Here is a 22,061-nt window from a genome sequence, read left to right on the forward strand (position 1 = left end):
TCCATGAATGAGTTTTATTTGTAACCTCTCCCTATAACCCTGCTGTGGAGCCATTTATTCCAAGGTAGTCTCTCCAACAGTGGTTACACCTTACAGTTTGGGGATAAATCATTGTTTTTATTAAATATGTAATTGACTATTAGGATTGTATCTTGCCTGATTTATATTTAAGGGTTTGTAGCAAGTAAAATGTTGAGAGATTGGACATAAAGTTCTAGATTGATTGTTATCTTCTCTTAGCCCTTTCAAGATATCTTCCAGCCAACAAGAACAGTTTTTCCTTTATAGGAAATCTATCTCTTCTCTTTGACTTTAAAGACTTTCTCTTACCAATGGTTGGCCACACCAAGATGTATGTTTATACTGATTTATTTTGTTGGGATTTATGATTCTTGAATTTAAGGAGTTTGTCTTCAACAATTATGGAAAATAAGCATTCTCTTTGGAATGTTTGCTTCTCCCCTTTTTTTCCTTCTGAAACTCCTAGTTGAACCTTCTCATTCTATCTATACCATATCTTCCAATTCTACCTTTCTAAGTCCCTCTTTGTGTTTTGAACTTGATGTTTAATACATGTATTCAATTCTTAATTTCTATGACTATATTTTTCTTTTTTAGAGTTTCTAATACTGCCTTTCATTACAATTTTTACCTTTCAATGTACTTAATGATTCTAAACATACTCATTTTATGGTTTCTTCAAATTGTTCTATTACCTAAAATTATTAAAATGGCTAATCCTCTTATTTACTGGGCCTACTGACTTTTCTTTATGGTGGTTCATGAACTCACATGGTTAGTAATTTTTATTGGGAGGTTGTTTGTTTGTTTGTTTTGGGGGTGTTGCTGTTTTCTGTAGAAGGTCCACGCATGCTAGATTGTGAATATTTCCCTCCAAGTATTTTTGCAATTACATTTGCTAGGGTTTCATAGCTTTTGTGGTTCTGGACCAGTTTGTGTTTTATTTTTCAGAATTCTCTTATCATATAAGACATTTAAATTTAGATCTACATCTGTGTGTGGCACAGACCTTGGCTCTGACTTTTCAAGAGACATTTCATCTCCCCACACAGCACTCTATGCAAGGATGAACTTACTCTTCCTTTGACTGATGGCAGTTTTTCTACTCCCTGTTAAGCAGAGAAGGCAGCTCTTGCAAGTTTCTGGCTTTAGGCAGCAGCTTCAGTCCTGGCTCATAACTTTACAGGAGGCAACCCCACCTTGAATCCTGTATGGGGATTAAAATTCCAGCCCTGAGCCATGAGAATCAATGTTCATGGCCAAATCCCCCTGTGCAGCTGAAGCTTCATTTGTAGAACTAGTTCCCTCTTTGTTTCCTGCAAGCTGAGATTTCCCAGTCTCACTTCAAGATCAACTTTGTATTGACAATTCTTTTTATCTTACCCAACATTCAAATGAATTTATAGTGAGACTGAGATTTGCACCAGATCAGAGGCCATGTTGCTAGGAAGTGAAGTTCACTATTTATATAGTGGTTCAATAGATGTGTTTAGGGGGAAAAAAAAAGATTCACTGTCAAAGAAAAAAAAAATTAAAAATCAAAGGGTTAGTTCAATGCTCTTCTCCTGCTGAGGAAAGGAGGCCCAGAGAAATGAAGGGTCTATAAGGGTCACACACCCACTAGCAGAAGAGCTCCACTCTCCAACATCTTTCCTCCCTTCCCTTCTCCTTTTCTGTTTCATCCCCCCCCCTTCCTCCTTTATTATTTTCTTCCAGAAACCATATTATATTATACATTCAGTGCCTTGAAACCTTTGGTAGATAAAGTAGCCACTGGTGAAATATGAGGACAACTTTGTGAGTTTTAGCATAATAATCACCCTAAAGTGATACGGATTCAGGGCTTAGTTTCAGGATATCGCTTCCTTCATCAAAAACATCTATAGGAAGAATATTGTCATTATTTGGTTTGTGAAGAGCTCAATTTGCTCTATATAGAGAAAACGGCAAATGAATTTCTTTTAAGAACAATTATTAATAATTTATTAAGATATATTTGTGGATTCAAATCCTTATTTTTTTTCTGTAGCTCTGACTATAACAATATGCATGGTTGCAACTATTTATGCCACGGAAGTTAAATGAATGACCCTATTGTTTGGAACCATCTGCTAAAATCACACTAAAAAAAAAAACCTTGTAGAAATCCAGTGACAAATATTGTTACCTTCAGACGCTTGTTTCTCATTTATAGCTGATTCATTGTTCATTCTTTCCAAGTCTTTCTTTGCATCATATGTTAAAAAAAGCGACTTGTGTTTCTTTTCAAGCCAACTGACTCAGTGAAGTGTCAGCTTGTTAAGAAAAGTCAACAAACCATAAAGTAACTGATAGAACTTCAAAAGGACCCTACTCTTTTCATCCTAACCCACCTTGGCACCATCACAAATGTGGCAGCCCTTTCTTCCCATGAAGAAGGTAAAAAACTTCTCTGCCTTTTTAACAGTTTCAGATTGACCTGAGGTGACTGGGGAGTTTATCAGAAATACTTTAACAGGTGAAGGTAGATAAACTAAGGTGACTACTCTCTATAAGCCCAGGATCAAAGTTCTAGAGACAACTGATTTTTAAACCATGAAAGAGCTTTCAAATAGTGTGAGAGTCCTGAGCAGGTGGACCATAGAAAGAATTCCAGTCTGGCATATGTGTTCAGTATCACTGACACCAGCCGTGTTTACACTACCATTTAATGAGCCAGGCACCATGCTCAATGCTTCATATGCATCATCTAATTTAATTCTCCCAACAAGCCTAAGGGAAGGTATATCCCCACTTTATAGATCAGGAAACTGAGGCTCAGGGACATAAGGACAATACCTGAGGTCACCCAGCTGATATGCATAGTGGAGCTAGGACTCCATCCATTGCCTGATGCCAAAGCTCATGCTCTTACCTTTGAACAATGAACCTGCCTAATGGATGTTCAATTTAAACTCCTAGACTCTTTACCTGCAAGATTTTGTGTAACTTCTTTCCTCTTCAAGGGTGACTTACCTAAATAATCTGAGATTATCTGCAAGTTTAGGGATATCAGTAATGTCCTCCTGAGGAAAAGCAGATAACATTTGACAAGCAGTAATTAGACAGGTGGTGCTGATACTCTGTACCTGCACTGTCCCACACTTTAGCCACCCGCCATGTGTAGCTATTTACATTAGAATTAATTAAAATTAAATAAATTGAAAAACTCAGTTCCTCAGTCACACCAGCTACATTTCCAGTTGTTACCTTGGGGGTGAGGTGGGGGAGGGTTAGGACTAGGATCGGGCACATGTGGGACTTCTGGAGTGATTGGTAAAGTTCTAGTTCTTGATTTGGGTGGTGACTTGGGTGATAAATTAATACTAATTTGTTAAGCTGTACGTTTTTGTATTTTTTACTTTTCTGTGTCATATATTACACAAATGAAAAAAGATTTTAAAAACTACCACACACTATCACTCAAGTTAAAAATTTGAGTTAGAAACTACTAATTTGGGGCTTCCCTGGTTGTGCAGTGGTTAAGAATCCACCTGCCAATGCAGGGGACACGGGTTCGAGCTCTGGTCTGGGAAGATCCCGCATGCCGCAGAGCAACTAAGCCCGTGCACCACAACTACTGAGCCCACGTGCCACAACTACTGAAGCCCGCGTGCCTAGAGCCCATGCTACTCAACAAGAGAAGCCACCACAATAAGAAGCCTGCATACCGCAATGGAGAGTAGCCCCTGATAGCTGCAACTAGAGAAAGCCCACGTGCAGCAACAAAGACCCAATGCAGCCAAAAAGAAATAAATAAAAGAAATAAATTTATAAAAAAACTACTACTTTTATGTATTAACAAAATATTTTACAATGTTTACATCAGAGTGGATAAGTCTTGCTATATCTAGTTCACTGATTAAACTCTCAGAAGGAATCTCGTTCAAAGTTCATTCTGCAGTGTAGGTTGGTGCCTTTTTTCAAACTGAAAAGACTATTGTTTGGCATCAAATAAAAATACTGAGGGAGGTAAGAAGGGAATTTTTTATTTATTCTAAGAAGGATGACTTTTCCATTGTAAGTATTTAGTGGAGGATGTAGACAAAAGAGAAGTCCAGTTTCATGGGGCCCATGTCTCTAATAAATGTGATTCAGGGCCTGAATCTCTACAGAACCTGGGAATTCAGTTTGTATGAAGTATTTGCTTTGGCATGATACCAATTTCCTATTTTAAGGAATTTAACCATAATAGAACACACATTAAATACAAAACTATATAATGACTCATTTTTATCTATTACTATTTATAGCCAATTACAATGACTCTACCTCTCTGATTCAATGTGATTAAACTAATGACTGAAGAAATTATACAAAAGAGTGGCTCCCAATGAATGAATCAAACAAGGAGGGGCATTGCAATTATAAAGCTGACATTCAGCCACATTTCTTGGGTAAGGAGCAATAAAGATGATAAAACAGTGTTATTTCTTTGTTTTACTGGAGAGTTTTTCTTTATTTACTAAAGTCAAAATGTTCAGGAACTTTTTACAATGTCCAACCTTGCCCAGTTGAAATGTATGACTAAGTCAACAGATCATATGGTTTCTCTACTTTCACGGCTACCTCATTCTTCTAGACTTAAGTTAAAGGGCCAATTCATGTTCCACACTAGTGAAATGGAGCCCTCAGCAGTCTTTCCCTCATACAAGCTAGCTTATCTTTAAGAAGAAATACAATATAAAACAATCGTCATTGAGAGTGATGAAAATACCTTACCGTCTCTTACAGAGCGACCTGAGAAAAGCTAGTCAGTTCTTGCTAGGTTTAAGTTTGTCAGATGAAGAGAGTATTTTCTATTTTTCAAAATCAGACAAAATATTCCCTTATTTATAATAATAAAAAAACTCATCTATGTTTGTCAATCAGAGCAAAGCCACAATTCCGAGTTATCAGAAAAATTCATACCAAAGTGTTGTCTGCTTTTCCACCTTCCAGGGTCACTTCCAAATTAGAAAGTGCTGCTTCTACTTCGTCGACCTCAGACTCATTTGTAAAATCCTGTATTTCAGTAGACAACGACAGTTTGCTAATGTGATACTACAACAAAAACAGAGGTTTTAGGAATGTTATAAACACAAGGGAATCCATCGGCCATTTCTTCTTTGAAGACAATTCCCCTGTAATACTGAACATCTCCTGGAAGGAGATCCCCCAGCTATGTAAGGAAAATGAAATATAATTTAAATTATTTTGAGATTTATGGTTAGTCATGTTCCAACTCAGTTCTTTCCCATCACTGGTTGACCTTGTAGTGCAGAAGAGATGAGGACGGCAAGACTGATGCCTCATAAGATGTGCATGTGGATGGGTTATGAGGAATATTTTAAATAATTTACTACCCTCATTTTCAGCTCTTTTTCAAAGAAAAACAATCAGTATGAAGAAAATGAAACTTTAAGGAGAACAAATTTGCTTTGTCTCCTTTCAGAGAAAGGTACCGAGGTTCCCATACCTGTAGTGCTGCAAAGATCAACATTTCTTCCTCCGTGCAGTCAATTTCTTCTAAGAGAATGGCCCACCTGGCTTGTTCATAAAGTTGGTTTATTCGGACAGCATCGTACTAGAGAAAGAAAGAGATATATGTGTGTGTATGTATGAGGGGGCATATTTACATTCCACAGTACAAAAGATCTAGAATAACTGAGGCCAATCCTTGTTAATCAGATGCAATAAACTTTAGTTCAGGTAACGGAAAGAAACCCCTCTATCTTTCCACTGCCCCAGCTCATTTTACTTCAGAATTAAGAACTTTCTTTCTCAAAATATTTTCCAGAGCTTCTTGAAGGGGCCAAACTGACCCATCTTAGATTCCAGTATTTTCCCTTTCTTATCACACTTCTATTGTTGGGAAACACAGGTAGTGAAATGGTTTATGTGATAAGAAGTATAAGGAGAAGGGGTCCCCAGGCTGATCTGTAGACTCTGTAAATCTAATCAGAATCTGACAGGGGATTTTAGTGGAACTTCATGCAAGCTGATCAAGTTGGGCTGGAAGAGACAATGTTCAAATATCTCCAAGAACATTTTGAAAACGAACAATGCTGGGGAGACACTTGTCCTCCCAGATATTAAAATATATAATAAAGTGGCAGCAACTAAAATAGTGTGGTATTGGTATAGCAATTCACAAAATGTCAGTAAATCAATATCCAGCAACAGACCTATGTATGTATATAATTTAATATAAAAGAAAATGGCATTTTATCAGCAGGGGAAGAAAGAATTCAGCACTATAACAGTGTTAAAAATGCCAAGCAATTTGGAGAACAAAAATCGAAAATCACAAAACAATCTTACACATCCAAAATACATAAATTACAGATAGATTAAAGAATCTAAACATGCAAAACCACAATGAGATACCACTTCACATTCACTAGGATGAATCTAATCTAAAGGACAGATAATAACAAATATTGGTGAGAATGTGGACAAATTGGAACCCCTGTGCATTGCTGGTGGGAATGTAAAATGGTGTAGCCTCCATGGGAAACAGTTTGGCAGTTTCTGAAAAAGCTGAACATAGAATATGATCCAGCAATTCCACTCATAAGTATATACTGAAAAAAAATTGAAAACCGGGACTCAAACAAATACTATTACACCAATGTTCATAGTAGCATTATTCACAATTGTCAAAAGCTAGAAACAACCAAAGTATCTATCAATAGATGATTGAATAAACAAAATGTAATGTATATCCAATACATACAATGGAATACAATGGAGTATTATTCAGCCTTGAAAAGGAAAGGAATTCTGATACATGCTATAACATAAATGAACCTTGAAGACATTATGCTCAGTGAAATCAGACAGACACAAAAGGACAATTATTGTATGGTTCCACTTACATGAAGTACCTAGACTAGGCAAATTCATACAGACGGAAAGTAGGATAGAGGTTACTAGGGGCTGGAGGAAGGGGAGAATGGGGAGCTTTGTTTAATGGGTACAGCGTTTCTGTACAGGATGATAAAATAGTTCTGAAAATAGTGGTGATAGTTGCACAACACTGTGAATGTACTTAATGCCACTGAATTGTAGACCTAAAAATGGTTAAAATGGCAAATGTTATGTTTTGTATATTTTACATTAATTTTAAAAAGTCAAAAAAACAAAACAAAACCCAGACTTGTACATGAATGTTTACAGCAGTATTTTTCATAATAGCGAAAAAGTAGAAATAATCCAGATGTCTGTCAGCTGACAAATGCATAAATACATATATATATAATGGAATATTATTTGGCAATGAAAAGAAATGAAATACTGATACATGCTACAATATGAATAGACCTTGAAAATACTAGGCTAAGTGAAAGAAACTGTCACAAAGTACCACATAGTTTGTATATTGTATAACTCCATTTACATGAAATGTCCAGAATAAGCAAATCCATAGAGACAGAAAGTAGACTGATGGTTGCTTAGGATTAGGAGGGTTGGAGGGAAATGGGAAGAGACTCCAAATGGGTGATGGACTTCTTGGTGGGATGATGAAAATGCTCTGAAATTAGATAGTGGTGTTGGTTGCACAACTCTGTGAATATACTAAAAACCATTGATTTGTACATATTAAATGGGTGAAATGTTGGTATGTGAAATGCATGGTATTATGTGAATTATATATCTAAAAGCAGTTGTAAAAAATCTAAAGATAACAATCGAAACTATTAGAAGGAAACATGAGAGAAAACTTTTTGTAATTTTTCAGCAAGGAAGCCCTTTCTAAGCAAGACAGGAAAACTTTAGGTTATGCTGTATAAGGCTGACTTGACAATCAATAACTAATCTTTTTTTTTTTTTTTTTGCGGTACGCGGGCCTCTCACTGTTGTGCCCTTTCCCATTGCGGAGCACAGGCTCCGGACGCGCAGGCTCAGCGGCCATGGCTCACGGGACCAGCCTCTCCCCAGCATTTGGGATCTTCCCAGACCGGGGCACGAACCCGTGTCCCCTGCATCGGCAGGTGGACTCTCAACCACTGCGCTACCAGGGAAGCCCAATAACTAAACATTTTAAAGTGAAAAATCCCCTGAATAAGATTATATGTTTATAAGGTATAGATTGAAAGGAAATATCTGCAATAAAAAAAGGTAATATCCATTACACACAAAGTGCTCCTATAAATAAATACGAAAAATATAAAGAGTTCAATAGAAGATGGGGCAAATATATATATCAACAGGCAATTCACAGAAGAAACCAAAATGGCCACATAAACATTAGAAAAGATTCTCAACCTCACTAGTAATCAGAGAATTAAAATTAAAACAAGAAGACATAGGGCTTCCCTGGTGGCATAGTGGTTAAGAATCCACCTGCCAACGCAGGGGACACAGGTTCGAGCCCTGGTCTGGGAAGATCCCACATGCCGTGGAGCAACTAAGCCTGTGCGCCACAACTACTGAGCCTACGTGCTGCAGTTACTGAAGCCCGTGCGCCTACAGTCCATGCTCCACAACAAGAGAAGCCACTGCAATGGGAAGTCCGCACACCACAACGAAGAGTAGCCCCCACTCACCGCAACTAGAGAAAGCCTGCACACAGCAACGAAGACCCAACACAACCAAAAGTAAATAAATAAATTTATTAGAAAAAACCCCAAAAAACAAGATGACATAATTTCTATTTTCTTATGAGATTTACCCAGGCTGTAAGTACTGGTAATGGCTGGTATTGGTGAGGATGTGGTGCAAACGGGCACTTACACACATGAGATCAGTAGGAAGAACTTTGGTGGGATATTTAAATGTTTTTTTTGCCCTTTCATGAGCATGTTCAAACATCAGTTACTATTCTAAAGAAATGCAAAGCACTCATCAAAGACACTTGTACAAGAATGTTCACAGTTTTTGAAACAGGAAAAATTTCAAGCAACCCACAGGTCCTGATAAACTATAGCCTTTCCTCTGATTATTTTGTACTAGTTAAAAAAAGTGAGTCAGACACATATGCTGACATGAAAAGATGGCTGTGATATATTATGAAATAAAAAGAAGTGAGGGCTTCCCTGGTGGTGCAGTGGTTGAGAGTCCGCCTGCTGATGCAGGGGATGTGGGTTCGTGCCCCGGTCCGGGAAGATCCCACAGGCCGCGTGGCGGCTGGGCCCGTGGGCCATGGCCGCTGGGCCTGCGTGTCCGGAGCCTGTGCTCTGCAACGGGAGAGGCCACAACAGTGAGAGGCCCGCGTACCGCAAAAAAAAAAATAAAAATAAAAAAATAAAAAGAAGTGAGCTACACAGCAAATACATGATCCTATTTATGTAGGAAGAAAACATCCTAAAAATCTGTTCAAAAATACGTTTATAAATGTATGTGAAAAACTCTGCATGAATGATTAATCATTAAGCTGTTAACTGTGGCTAGTTCTCAGGGGAAAGGTCATGGTAAAGGACTATTTTCCATTTTTACTCTAAATAATTCCTTTTTAGTATTAGCCATTTTTAAGTGTATGGTTCAGTGGCATTAAGTACACTTGCGTTGCTGTGCAACCATTACCACCATCTGTCTCCAGAACTCATTTCATCTTACAAAACTGGAATTCTGTACCAATAAAACAATAACTCTCCTATGTTTGATTTTCTTTTCTTTTTCTTTTTTTCATATTGAGGCTATACTTTACTGTATCCTTTAAAAAAGATAAAATGTTAAAGATAACATGGGGGAGAAATAGAAAGATAAGAGTATCTAAACAGGTTTATCACGGGTTGGTTGGCATGAGTTTGTTTTTTGTTTTGCATTAACTTTATGCACACTAGGGAAAAAGGTGACAGGGAAGGTCAAAATCCGCAGTGAGCCCGAGCCTGGCAAGCGGTGCTGCTCTTAGGCCAGTGGGATCATGACCTGTCCACAGGCTCCCTCCTTCTCAGCATTTCTAAAGCTGCTTGGAAAGGAGGGCAAATGCAGATCCAGGGGTGTGGTTCTCAGGAGGCTGGAATAATAAGAATCTTAAGAAAGTCTGTCCTTGTTTTGTGAACTTCGACAGGTGTCATAGAAACCCTCAGGAATTTGCCCCAGAATCCTCCAAAAACAAACTAAAATATGACACGCATAAAAACATTCATGGTAGCATCATTCATAACAGCTCCAAACCAGAAACAACCCAATGTCCCTCAACTGGAAAATGGATAAACAAGTGTATCCAAATGTGTCCATCCACATGATAGGACACCACTCCAGCAAAAACACAGATAACCTTCAAAGTCATCATGCTGAGAGTCCAGATACAAGATTACACACTGTATGATTCCATATGTGAAATTTCTAGAAAAGGCAAAACTCAAGACAGAAAGCAGACCAGGTGCAGGCTGGGGCTGGGGGCAGGGACTGACCACAAATGGGTATGAGGAAACATTTTTGGGTGACACAAGTGTTTTAAAACTAGATTGTGGTGATGGTTGCACAACTATATAAATTCACTGAAAATCACATTGTACACTTACAATGGGTAAATATTATGGCATGTCAATTATACTGTAATCCAAAGACATGACAACTAAACAAACCACACACACAGTGCACACCAAAACCAGGCAAGCAACCCCCAACCCACTCCCCCAGAGGCCCCTGCCTTTAATTCACAGCTGAAACACAAAATCTAAATAGTATGTGTGGTTGCCGAAATCTGAATTGGACTAACAAACTGTCATATTTGTCTATCTATCTATCTATCAGTCAATCATCTATTTCTCCCTCTCTGTCTGCTGTAGGGGTTTTAGTGAGAGTAAGTTAAATCACCCTGTAAGGCTTCTCTCTCAAATGCAGTCAGTAAAGATTTAAAAAATTTAATAAGAGCTTTCTCACCTAAAAATACTTAACCTCCACCCCAAGCCAGATTAAAAAAAACCTCTTTGACAGAATATTGGTTAAACAAGAGTTGCCTGCATTTACAGACTAACATCAAGAGAAGAGGCCGGGCCAGCCTGGCTCCTGCTGAGGAACCTGGATTCCTCTGCGGCATCCACAGAGCTCTGGATTTTCCTCTTTGGAGGCTTGTTCACATTCCCACTGAGGCTCTGAGACAGCACAAGGTCCTGGGTCTTCACAGGTTCATTCATTAACAGGTGTCCCAAAAGCTTTTTTCCTTTGAACTCTTTCAGTGGTTTCAGCTACTCAGAAACAAATTTTTCCCTGGTGGGAACTGGCTACTGCTGCCCTCTCCTTGGCCCTCAATTTCCTTTGTCTCCTGGTTAATTGAAAATAGAAACCACCAAAGCACGTGGTTTCTGCCAACTCCACTGCTTGAATCCCTGTTTCTCCCTATCTAGTCAATTCAGTAAACCCTTCCATCCTTCCACCAACCAACAATATAAAAAAGAACAAAACCTACCTCCCATAGTTTTCATGCTCTCAGGAAAGGATTACTATTTGGATCTAATCACTCTTAAGTGATTCCCTAAAAACTTGGGTAGCAAGTTTTTTAAATTAATTAATTATTTTGGCTGTGCTGGATCTTCATTTCTGTGCACAGGTTTTCTCTAGTTGCTGCAAGCGTGGGCTACTCTTCGTTTAGGTGTGCGGGCTTCTCATCACGGTGGCTTCTCTTGTTGCAGAGCATGGGCTCTAGGTGTGCGGGCATCAGTAGTTGTGACATGTGGGCTCAGTAGTTGCGGCACGCAGGCTCAGTAGTCGTGGTGCACGAGCTTAGTTGTTCTGCAGCATGTGGGATCTTCCCGGACCAGGGCTCAAACCTGTGTCCCCTGCATTGGAAGGTGGATTCTTAATCACTGGACCACCAGGGAAGTCCCCAGTTGGATAGCAAGTTTTAGTATCTTCTAGGCCTCTTATTAAGACTGATGTACCTTTTCTCTAGTGAACATTTAAAAAAATACTATAAACTACTGGAGTCACAAAAGTTTTTTTGTTTTTTTTAAATGCACACATTTTAAAATGCACTTAAATTGGGCAAAAGAGTATATAATGATGGAATTCATTTTGAATGAATTCAAAAGGGACAAGGGGTGTACAATAAAAAGTCAGTCTCTTTCCCTTCCTTGTTCCCCACAAAGTGTAGTTTCTCTACCGATTGTTTTGTACCTTGTTCTTTTTCATTCAGTAATATTCCCTGAATATGCTCCCCATCAAAAGAAAGCTGATTCATTCCTCCTAATCAAAACACTATATGAATGGACCATAACGTATTTAACCAGTTCCCTATTGATGGATGTTTAGGTGTTTCCAATTTTTCCCTAAAACAAATAATGTAATAACTGTTCTTGTGTACAGACATATCAACTCACATATTTGAGTATAACTGTGGTATAAATATCAAGGGGTGGATTTTCTGGGTCAAAGCCATGCAGAATGGTAATTCTGATAGATATTGCCAAATTGCCTTCCACAGAGGCTAGATTAATTCATAATTTGACCTACAAGCAGTGTATGTATGAGAGAGTCTATTTCCCCATACTCTTGCTAACTAAGATAGTGCATGAAACTTTTTGATCTTTGCCAGTATAAGACCTTATAAGAGCCATTGTAGTTCCTTTTCTATGAACTATGTGTTCACATCCTTTGCTCATTAGTCTACTGGGTTGTTGGTATTTTATTATTGATTTGGAAGAGCTCTTGATATATTAGAGACTGGCCTTTTGTTTGTAGTATGTGTTGCAATGACTTTTTTTTAACTTCATTTATAGTTTTTTTGTCATGCATAAAATTTTCATTTTTTAATTAAAATGTACCAATATTCTCTTTATGGATTCTGGATTTTGCATTTTTAAAGTATATCATATTTGAAATGTATTCTAGTACTTTCATACATCTGAGATTTTAATCAGTGCCTGTTGCCTCAGCTCTACAGCTTGCTTGGATCTCTCCTCTGAAAGCCAGAGAAGAGAAGCTCCCTGGTCCTATTATATGATTTAACTCCTAAATGTAGGATACCTTGTATGTTTGCAGTGGTTTCATGGGTGCTATCTTTGCTCTTCTTGATTTGATTGTAGATTCTTTGAAAGCACAAACTCTATCTTAAGTTTCTATATCCCTCTACCCAGGAGCCTTAAACTTGGTTTCATTTATAGCACTCTGTACTTTAGGAGGGCAGAGAAGGGAGGGCTGCCACAACTCTAGAGTGGTTGGGGAATCATCCTGCACCCCAAAGTCCTATCCCACCAGCTTGAGTTTTCCTGTCACCTTTGGGTTGACAGCTGCTATTTGGCTGTTAGATTCAGAAACATTTTGTTCATAGGCTATGGACACAGAACTCCTTACCAATTAAGCAAGCAGGGGCTGGTGGCAAAGAGCCTAGGACAACAGCCCCAGTAACATTTGCCTTCCGGGTTCTTGTCTCCTTCTGGAAGAATGATTCCTTTTAATCTTCCACTTTTTAGACAACACATTTTTAACACTGCCCCTCCATGTTTGATATTTATGCTGATGATCTGCCATGTCTGAATTCCTTGACTGTGATGTCACTTACATGTTCCTGACTATTATTTTAAGCAGTAGATGACTGAGTTTACTTTTAACATTGAGCTCAATTGCCAAAGCAAGGGTTTTAATGGGGAATCTCTTGGCAAGGAAATTGATAGGAGGGTCTCCAAGGACCAGCTGATCCCATCCTAGAGGAGGCGACTAGGAAAGTCTGACTCTCCCAGCATCCTTGCAGCACGTAGGGGTTGAGGGTAAAGGAAATATCAGAAGTGTTCCATAACTCCAAGGAGTTTGAAGCTTATTTGTAGAGAAAATCCATGAATTTGGTACAATTAGAGGTGTGAGTCCTGAAATTACACTCAGTTGTGGCTCAGAGAAGAGATGGGCCAGTGTGACCAAGAGTAGAGAAAAGCTCCTTTCTGGAAGGAATAAGACCAGAATGCGATCTTAGGGCAGGGTTTCTGAACCTGCGATTCTTGGATTTGGGAGTCTAAATCAGGTGGTCCATAAGCCTGGATTAGAAAAAACTACACCTCCATTTGCACCGGCTTTTAATGGAAATTTAGCATTTCCTTCCATGGTGAATGTAGGCCACAAACCACAGTACTACAGAGCACTTGTGACTTCATGACTACCAGAATCACAGATTTTTCATATTGTATCACAGTTGCTATTTTCAAACAATGCTCACATTCATTATCACTTTGATATCAACTAATTAAACAGATATGTTACTTATATCCATTTTGAAAAATATTTTGGTTACTATAGTTCAATATAGTTCCATTTTGTAATCCTATGTATTTTATTTCATAAATTTGAAAACGTTATTCTAACGTCCAGCTGTTTTGGGCCCTCAACTTCTATTTTAGTTCTTGGCACACCGTAGTTGTTCGATAAATAATTGAATAAATAAAACAACAGGGGCACAAGTCTGAAGAGATAAGTTGGGGCCACATTCCTGACTTAGCAATTAGAAAATGCATAAGTATGTTTTATTTATGTGTTATCTAGTTTCAGAAAAAAATTTAAGGCAGTTTATTAGAATAGATAGCATACAATAAGGTAGATTAAGTTACCTAGGAACTAGGCAAGGAAAGAGTAAAGCTGAGTCAGGAATGAGGCTAAAAAGTGAGGTTACAGAAAGTGTAAATATTTGGTTCTAGCAGGCAACACAAAAAGGAAAACCTGAATAATTGTATAATTCACATTGCCCTTAAGAAAATCAAAACAATTGGTTAAGAGAAGCCGTAACAGTAATTTCTCCTGAAGATTTTATCAAAGAAGACCTAAAGTTTGCTTTCTTACCATGATTCACTGGAAGTGATGTACTCCAGATGCAAGCTAGGCCCATGGGCAGTAAGTTGGATCTCAGTCAAAGACTGAGCAAGAGCTCCACAGAAACAAGGAAGAGGGCTTATTTTGAAGCAGATGCCAGTTAGGTAAGCAGTGGGAGTCCAGATGGGCCTCTGGAAACCAGACAAAATGAGGACCAAGCAGAAGACAGTGACACAAGAGGCGGAAACACTGCCGTGGATGAGGAAGGAATGGGTGCAGAAAAGGTGACCCGAGGCAGGCCCCTTGAACAAGTGCCCGGTGATAATTGAAGAATTAGCAGTCAGCTCGGAACTGGGATGGGAAGGATACCATCATGCTGTGCACTCAGAGGACTGGTGACCCAGTGTGTGTTTTCTACTTTGGGCCACTTTAAGTGCCGATTCACAACTCTACAAAAGGGAGAATTGGGACAAGGAAGGGGCAGATGTTCAGAGGACTTATTTCACCATTCAGCTGTCCTAGGAAACTTCAGGTGGGAGATGTGCACTTAAAATGAGAGTTGGAAACCAGCTGGGGGTCTTTATTTATCCAGATAATCCCTCTGTCTCATCACCCAAGACTCATTCAGCACCGCAGTGGGGAGCCAGGTGTGTGCTATCATGAGGTCCTGGCTTCTTTGCCAAAACCCCTTCCCTTTTAACCTGGGCCTTGACAACTCCCTCCTTCCTAAGCATGAAGGGCTCCAACTCTGTGAGTCACTCTCTTTTTGTTCCTGCTTCACCGTGAATGGAGAGGGACAGCACATGCCATGAGTGAAGACCCTTAGCGACTCCCCTAACTCAGGGGTAGCCTACCATGCTCGCTAGAGACAAACAGATGAAAATCCAGAGACCAGTATACATTTATTGGTCTAACCCTACAGAGCTAAACAGAAGGTTACATAAATTAATCCTAATTTTGAAAACTAAATAACTCAATTTTACACTTTCATGCATTCACATTAAAAAAAAAAGGGAGAGACAGAATACAGAAAAAGTATCTTACTTTGGGATTCAAGTCAAAGAAAGTGTAGTATTTAAATCGTAACAGCAGCTGCTCATCCTCCTGGATGCCTTGCTCCATAAGGGAACGTGAGGAGTCTAGCCAACTGGAAAACAACAGGATGAGTTTTAAAAGTCAATCAATTTTACATACATAATTATAGTATTATACAATGTGTTTTTATATACATATACATGTATATCTAAATGTATATGTGTGTATATATACACCCTTGAACAAAGTCCGGGTTAGTAATATAACCAAAACTCAGTAAGGGAGATGACTTGATAATAGCTTATATCTCCATTTTATCATACAGCTTTCCAACTGCTTTTTTGTTTGTATATATTTTCTCACTGACACTTTAAAGTAACCAAATGAAGGAGCCAGGGCAGTTCTTATTTTTATTTTTTTTTGAGTTAATTTTTTACAATTTAGTTTTATTTATTTTGGCTGCACCAGGTCTTAGTTGCGGCATGTGGGATCTTTAGTGGTGGCATGTGGACTCAGTTGCAGCATGTGGGATCTTTAGTTGCGGCATGCGGGCTCTTAGTTGCAGCATGCGGGATCTAGTTCTCTGACCAGGGATTGAACCAGGGCCCCCTGCATTGGGAGCACAGAGTCTCACCCACTGGACCACCAGGGAAGTCCCCCAGGGCAGTTCTTATTTTCTCAGTTTTACGGATGAGGAAAATGAGCCTCAGCAGCATTAAGTGATATGTTCAAGGTCACATGCCTCGTGGTGGAGCCAGAATTAGAATCTGCGCTTGGTGACTATTGTATGTACTTGTTCTGCATGTATTTGCTGACTGCTGACCACTTCTACACTAGGTGGTCCAACCCAGAACTGGCTCTATCTTACAGAAAGTTCTATGTAGAACTTTCTGTAACGATGGAAATATTCTATATTGCCCTGCCCAACTGAGTAGTCATTAGCCACATGTGGTTACTGAAGGTTTAAATGTGGCTAGTGCCACATTTTAATTTTAATTATATTCAAACATAAATGTAAATGTCCATATGCGGCTAGTGACTCCTGTACTGGGTAGCACAATTCTAGTGTTTGAAAGATAAATACTGGCAATGGTGAGGTGTGATGAAAAGTTAACAACAAAACAAGGTGGGAATGAAGGGCATCCAATACCACTGAAGGAAAATGGTTTGAAATTCTATCAAGTATTTTATATATGTTTACATATATTGATTATATATACTCATATATGTAATATTCTATTACATATTATATATTCCCTTTTGGGAGAATAAGAATAACCAAGATGCAGTCTCCAACCTAAAGGAATTGACAGTCCTGTGGGGTAACCAAGGCTTATACTAAAGGAACAAGGTAACACTGGAGCCAAAGAACAGAACTCAAGGGAAGTGACTGATCTTGAATGGTGACATCTCAGAAGAAGACTGTATGCGGCTGGGCTTTAAAGGACAAACAGGGATGGGCTGGTAGAGGAGGAGGGAAGGAGAGGGTTCTGGAGCAGGGGAAAAGCTGGAGGTGAGGCGGTGACACAAGAGTGAGCATGCACGTGGGGGGATGGGGTGCATGACAGCACAGCAGGACGGACAGATGGACATCTTCAGGGCCAGATCTCACAGGGAGTGGAATGCTGTTAACAAACTTGACTTGACTTGGTTGACAACAGGGAGTGAAATAGATGGTGGTTTGAGAAATAAATTGTGTTTTCTGAGACCACTTCATACAAAAGCTGAAGGACTCACTTGTTGGATCACAGAATGGAGGAGTGCTCTACAAAAGACAGTGAGGTCACCTTGGGTCTCCCCTGCTGCTCCATGGGGACCAACCCACTTATAAGCTGTTCTACATTCCATAAAATACACTTTGCACACGTGTATGGTCAAAGAATTAGTATTCACATACGGTAAACCGTTGAATTAACCCAGTGAGTAAATGTTGTTACACTTTAAATGTATTGAAATGATGAAAGGCTGCATTTTTCCCTTTTGTTGCTAAAATCAGCACTGACTTTTGTGAATAGTATACAATCCCTAGGCATGCTAACTTAAAAATGAAACACCCCTTCCCCCATCCCTGCAGCATCTCTCTTACTATATCAACATCAGTTCACAGAGACGCAAAACCAAGTCATGTCCTTACCCTGCGTTAAGCTTGGCTTTGTCAACCAGAGACCGAGGCTGGTACATGTCAGCAAGAGCTTCTGGTGCCTGAGGGGGCTGGCTGAATGCGAGGATACTGCAGTTTTGTTCAGTCAAAGGGCTGTCACTGAACCAAGTCATTGTGGATGATGCTGGCGTTCCGTTGATGGGGTCATATGTGGGGGTCATGGTTCTACTGTATAAGCCAGGACTTACTGCAAAGCAAAGGAGAGAATGAACTAGGATATGAGATTTGGGGTAGGAATCTTTAGAAAAATAATTACCAATATTGCTTGTACTAAAATGGATTTTGAAGTTAAATGTTTGTTAACATTGAAAATAATCAGATAAGTCATGAGTGATGGGGAGAGAAGTTAAACATAGGTAAAACTCCTGTCTGAATATTTAGCTCCTGGGAAGCTTGGGAACTCATAGGCTGTAAAAACTTCCAAAATCAACCCAGACAGATGTGGGACTATCTCCTCAATAATTCAAAATTCTCCTATTTCAGTAGTGAGTTCTGGCACTATTAGAAAACTGGAGCTCTCGCAGAATGCATGAATACACTATATTTTTTTGGGAAATCCCCTAAACAAATCACAGTATTTAAAATTTTAAGAAACCAGCTAGTTGACGGTTTATAAATCATCTGACTCTAATTTGCATAAGGAAAGCATAAATAATCCTTTTCATTCTTTGCATTGCAATATACTATGCAAGAAGCCCTCAGAGTTGCAAGCAAGCTAGAGATTATTTTTTCGTTTTTTTACATCTTTATTGGAGTATAATTGCTTTACAATGGTGTGTTAGTTTCTGCTTTATAACAAAGTGAATCAGTTATACATACATATATGTTCCCATATCTCCTCCCTCTTGCGTCACCCACCCTCCCACCCTCCTTATCCCACCCATCCAGGTGGTCACAAAGCACCGAGCTGATCTCCATGTGCTATGCAGCTGCTTCCCACTAGCTATCTATTTTACATTTGGTAGTGTATATATGTCCATGCCTCTCTCTCACTTTGTCACAGCTTACCCTTCTCCTCTGCATATCCTCAAGTCCATTCTCTAGTAGGTCTGTGTCTTTATTCCCATCTTACCCCTAGGTTCTTCATGACATTTTTTTTCTTAGATTCCATATATATGTGTTAGCATATGGTATTTGTCTTTCTCTTTATGACTTATTTCACTCTGTATGACAGACTCTACGTCCATCCACCTCACTACAAATAACTAAATTTCGTTTCTTTTTATGCCTGAGTAATATTCCATTGTATATATGAGCCACATCTTCTTTATCCATTCATCCGATGATGGACACTTAGGTTGTTTCCATCTCCTGGCTATTGTAAATAGAGCTGCAATGAACATTTTGGTACATGACTCTTTTTGAATTATGGTTTTCTCAGGGTGTATGCCCAGTAGTGGGATTGCTGGGTCATATGGTAGTACTATTTGCAGTTTTTTGAGGAACCTCCATACTGTGCTTCATAGTGGCTGTACCAATTCACATTCTCACCAGCAGTGCAAGAGTGTTCCCTTTTCTCCACACACTCTCCAGCATTTATTATTTCTAGATTTTTTGATGATGGCCATTCTGACCGGTGTGAGATGATATCTCATTGTAGTTTTGATTTGCATTTCTCTAATGATTAATGATGTTGAGCATTCATTCATGTGTTTGTTGGCCATCTGTGTGTCTTCTTTGGAGAAATGTCTATTTAGGTCTTCTGCCCATTTTTGGATTGGGTTGTTTGTTTTTTTGTTATTGAGCTGCATGAGCTGCTTGTAAATTTTGGAGATTAATCCTTTGTCAGTTGCTTCCTTTGCAAATATTTTCTCCCATTCTAAGGGTTGTCTTTCGGTCTTGTTTATGGTTTCCTTTGCTGTGCAAAAGCTTTGAAGTTTCATTAGGTCCCATTTGTTTATCTTTGTTTTTATTTCCTTTTCTCTAGGAGGTGGGTCAAAAAGGATCTTGCTGTGATTTATGTCATAGAGTGTTCTGCCGATGTTTTCCACTAAGAGTTTGATAGTTTCTGGCCTTACATTTAGGTCTTTAATCCATTTTAAACTTATTTTTGTGTATGGTGTTAGGGATTGTTCTAATCTCATACTTTTACATGTACCTGACCAGTTTCCCTATCACCACTTACTGAAGAGGCTGTCCTTTCTCCACTGTACATTCCTGCCTCCTTTATCAAAGATAAGGTGACAATATGTGTGTGGGTTTATCTCTGGGCATTCTATCCTGTTCCATTGATTCTATATTTCTGTTTTTGTGCCAACACCATACTGTCTTGATTACTGTAGCTTTGTAGTATAGCCTGACGTCAGGGAGCCTGCTTCCTCCAGCTCCTTTTTTCGTTCTCAAGATAGTTTTGGCTATTCAGGGTCTTTTCTGTTTCCACACAAACTGTGAATTTTTTTGCTCTAGTTCTGTTAAAAATGCCAGTGTTAGTTTGATAGGGATTGCACTGAATCTGTAGATTACTTTGGGTAGTAGAGTCATTTTCACAATGTTGATTCTTCCAATCCAAGAACATGGTATAACTCTCCATCTATTTGTATCACCTTTAATTTATTTCATCAGTGTCTTATAATTTTCTGCATACAGATCTGTTGTCTTCATAGGTAGGTTTATTCCTAGATATTTTATTCTTTTTGTTGCAATGGTAAATGGGAGTGTTTTTTTGATTTCACTTACAGATTTTTCATCATTAGTGTATAGGAATGCCAGAGATTTCTGTGCATTAATTTTGTATCCTGCTACTTTACCAAATGCATTGATGAGCTCTAGTAGTTTTCTGGTAGCATCTTTAGGATTCTCTATGTATAGTATCATGTCATTTGCAAACAGTGACAGCTTTACGTCTTCATTTCCATTTTGGATTCCTTTTATTTCCTTTTCTTCTCTGTGCTATGGGTAAAACTTCCAAACCTATGTTGAATAAGACTGGTGAGAGTGAGCTACCTTGTCTTGTTCCTGATCTTAGCGGAAATGCTTTCAGTTTTTCACCATTGAGGACAATGTTGGCTGTGGGTTTGTCATATATGGCCTTTATTATGTTGAGAAAAGTTCCCTCTAAGCTTACATTCTACAGGGATTTTATTATAAATGGGTGACGAATTTTGCCAAAAGCTTTCTCTGCATCTATTGAGATGATCATATGGTTTTCTCCTTCAATTTGTTAATATGGTGTATCACGTTGATTGATTTGCGTATATTGAAGAATCCTTGCATGCCTGGAATTAACCCCACTTGATCATGGTGTATGATCCTTTTAATGTGCTGTTGGATTCTGTTTGCTAGTATTTTGTTGAGGATTTTTGCATCTATGTTCATCAGTGATATTGGCCTGTAGTTTTCTTTCTTTGTGACATCCTTGTCTGGTTTTGGTATCAAGGTGATGGTGGCCTCGTAGAATGACTTTGGCAGTGTTCCTCCCTCTGCTGTATTTTGGAAGAGTTTGAGAAGGATAGGTGTTAGATCTTCTCTAAATGTTTGATAGAATTTGCCTGTGAAACCATCTGGTCCTGGGCTTTTGTTTGTTGGCAGATTTTTAATCACAGTTTCAATTTCAGTGCTTGTGATTGGTCTGTTCATATTTTCTATTTCTTCCTGATTCAGTCTTGGCAGGTTGTGCATTTCTAAGAATTTGTCCATTTCTTCCAGGTTGTCCATTTTATTGGCATAGAGTTGCTTGTAGTAATCTCTCATGATCTTTTGTATTTCAGCAGTGTCAGTTGTTACTTCTCCTTTCTCATTTCTAATTCTATTGATTTGAGTCTTCTCCATTTTTTTCTTGATGAGTGTGTCTAATAGTTTATCAATTTTGTTTATCTTCTCAAAGAACCAGGTTTTAGTTTTATTGAGCTTTGCTATCATTTCCTTCATTTCTTTCTCATTTATTTCTGATCTGATTTTTATGATTTCTTTCCTTCTGCTAACTGTGGGATTTTTTTGTTTTTATTTCTCTAATTGCTTTAGGTGCAAGGTTAGGTTGTTTATTCGAGATATTTTCTGTTTCTTAAGGTAGGATTGTATTGCTATAAGCTTCCGTCTTAGAACTGCTTTTGCTGCATCCCATAGGTTTTGGGTTGTCATGTCTCCATTGTCATTTGTTTCTAGGTATTATTTTATTTTCTCTTTGATTTCTTCTGTGATCACTTCATTATTCAGTAGTGTATTGTTT

The 22,061-nt window shown here is 38.7% G+C and overlaps 1 protein-coding gene across 2 annotated transcripts in view; it reads right to left on the reverse strand.

Moving 5' to 3' along the window:
- Positions 1 to 22,061, reverse strand: part of FERMT1 (fermitin family member 1) — a 66,527-nt gene that overhangs the window by 21,377 nt on the left and 23,089 nt on the right. For both annotated transcript variants that reach the window (XM_032606569.1, XM_032606570.1), the window contains 5 exons: positions 17,870 to 18,083; positions 15,745 to 15,847; positions 5,498 to 5,605; positions 4,951 to 5,082; positions 3,016 to 3,065 (listed from right to left, as the gene is read on the reverse strand). In XM_032606569.1, coding sequence (XP_032462460.1) covers positions 3,016 to 3,065; positions 4,951 to 5,082; positions 5,498 to 5,605; positions 15,745 to 15,847; positions 17,870 to 18,083 — 607 coding nt within the window. The remainder of the gene's footprint in view (positions 1 to 3,015; positions 3,066 to 4,950; positions 5,083 to 5,497; positions 5,606 to 15,744; positions 15,848 to 17,869; positions 18,084 to 22,061) is intronic.

This window comes from Phocoena sinus, chromosome 15, assembly GCF_008692025.1.
Source record: "Phocoena sinus isolate mPhoSin1 chromosome 15, mPhoSin1.pri, whole genome shotgun sequence".
NCBI lineage: Eukaryota > Metazoa > Chordata > Mammalia > Artiodactyla > Phocoenidae > Phocoena > Phocoena sinus.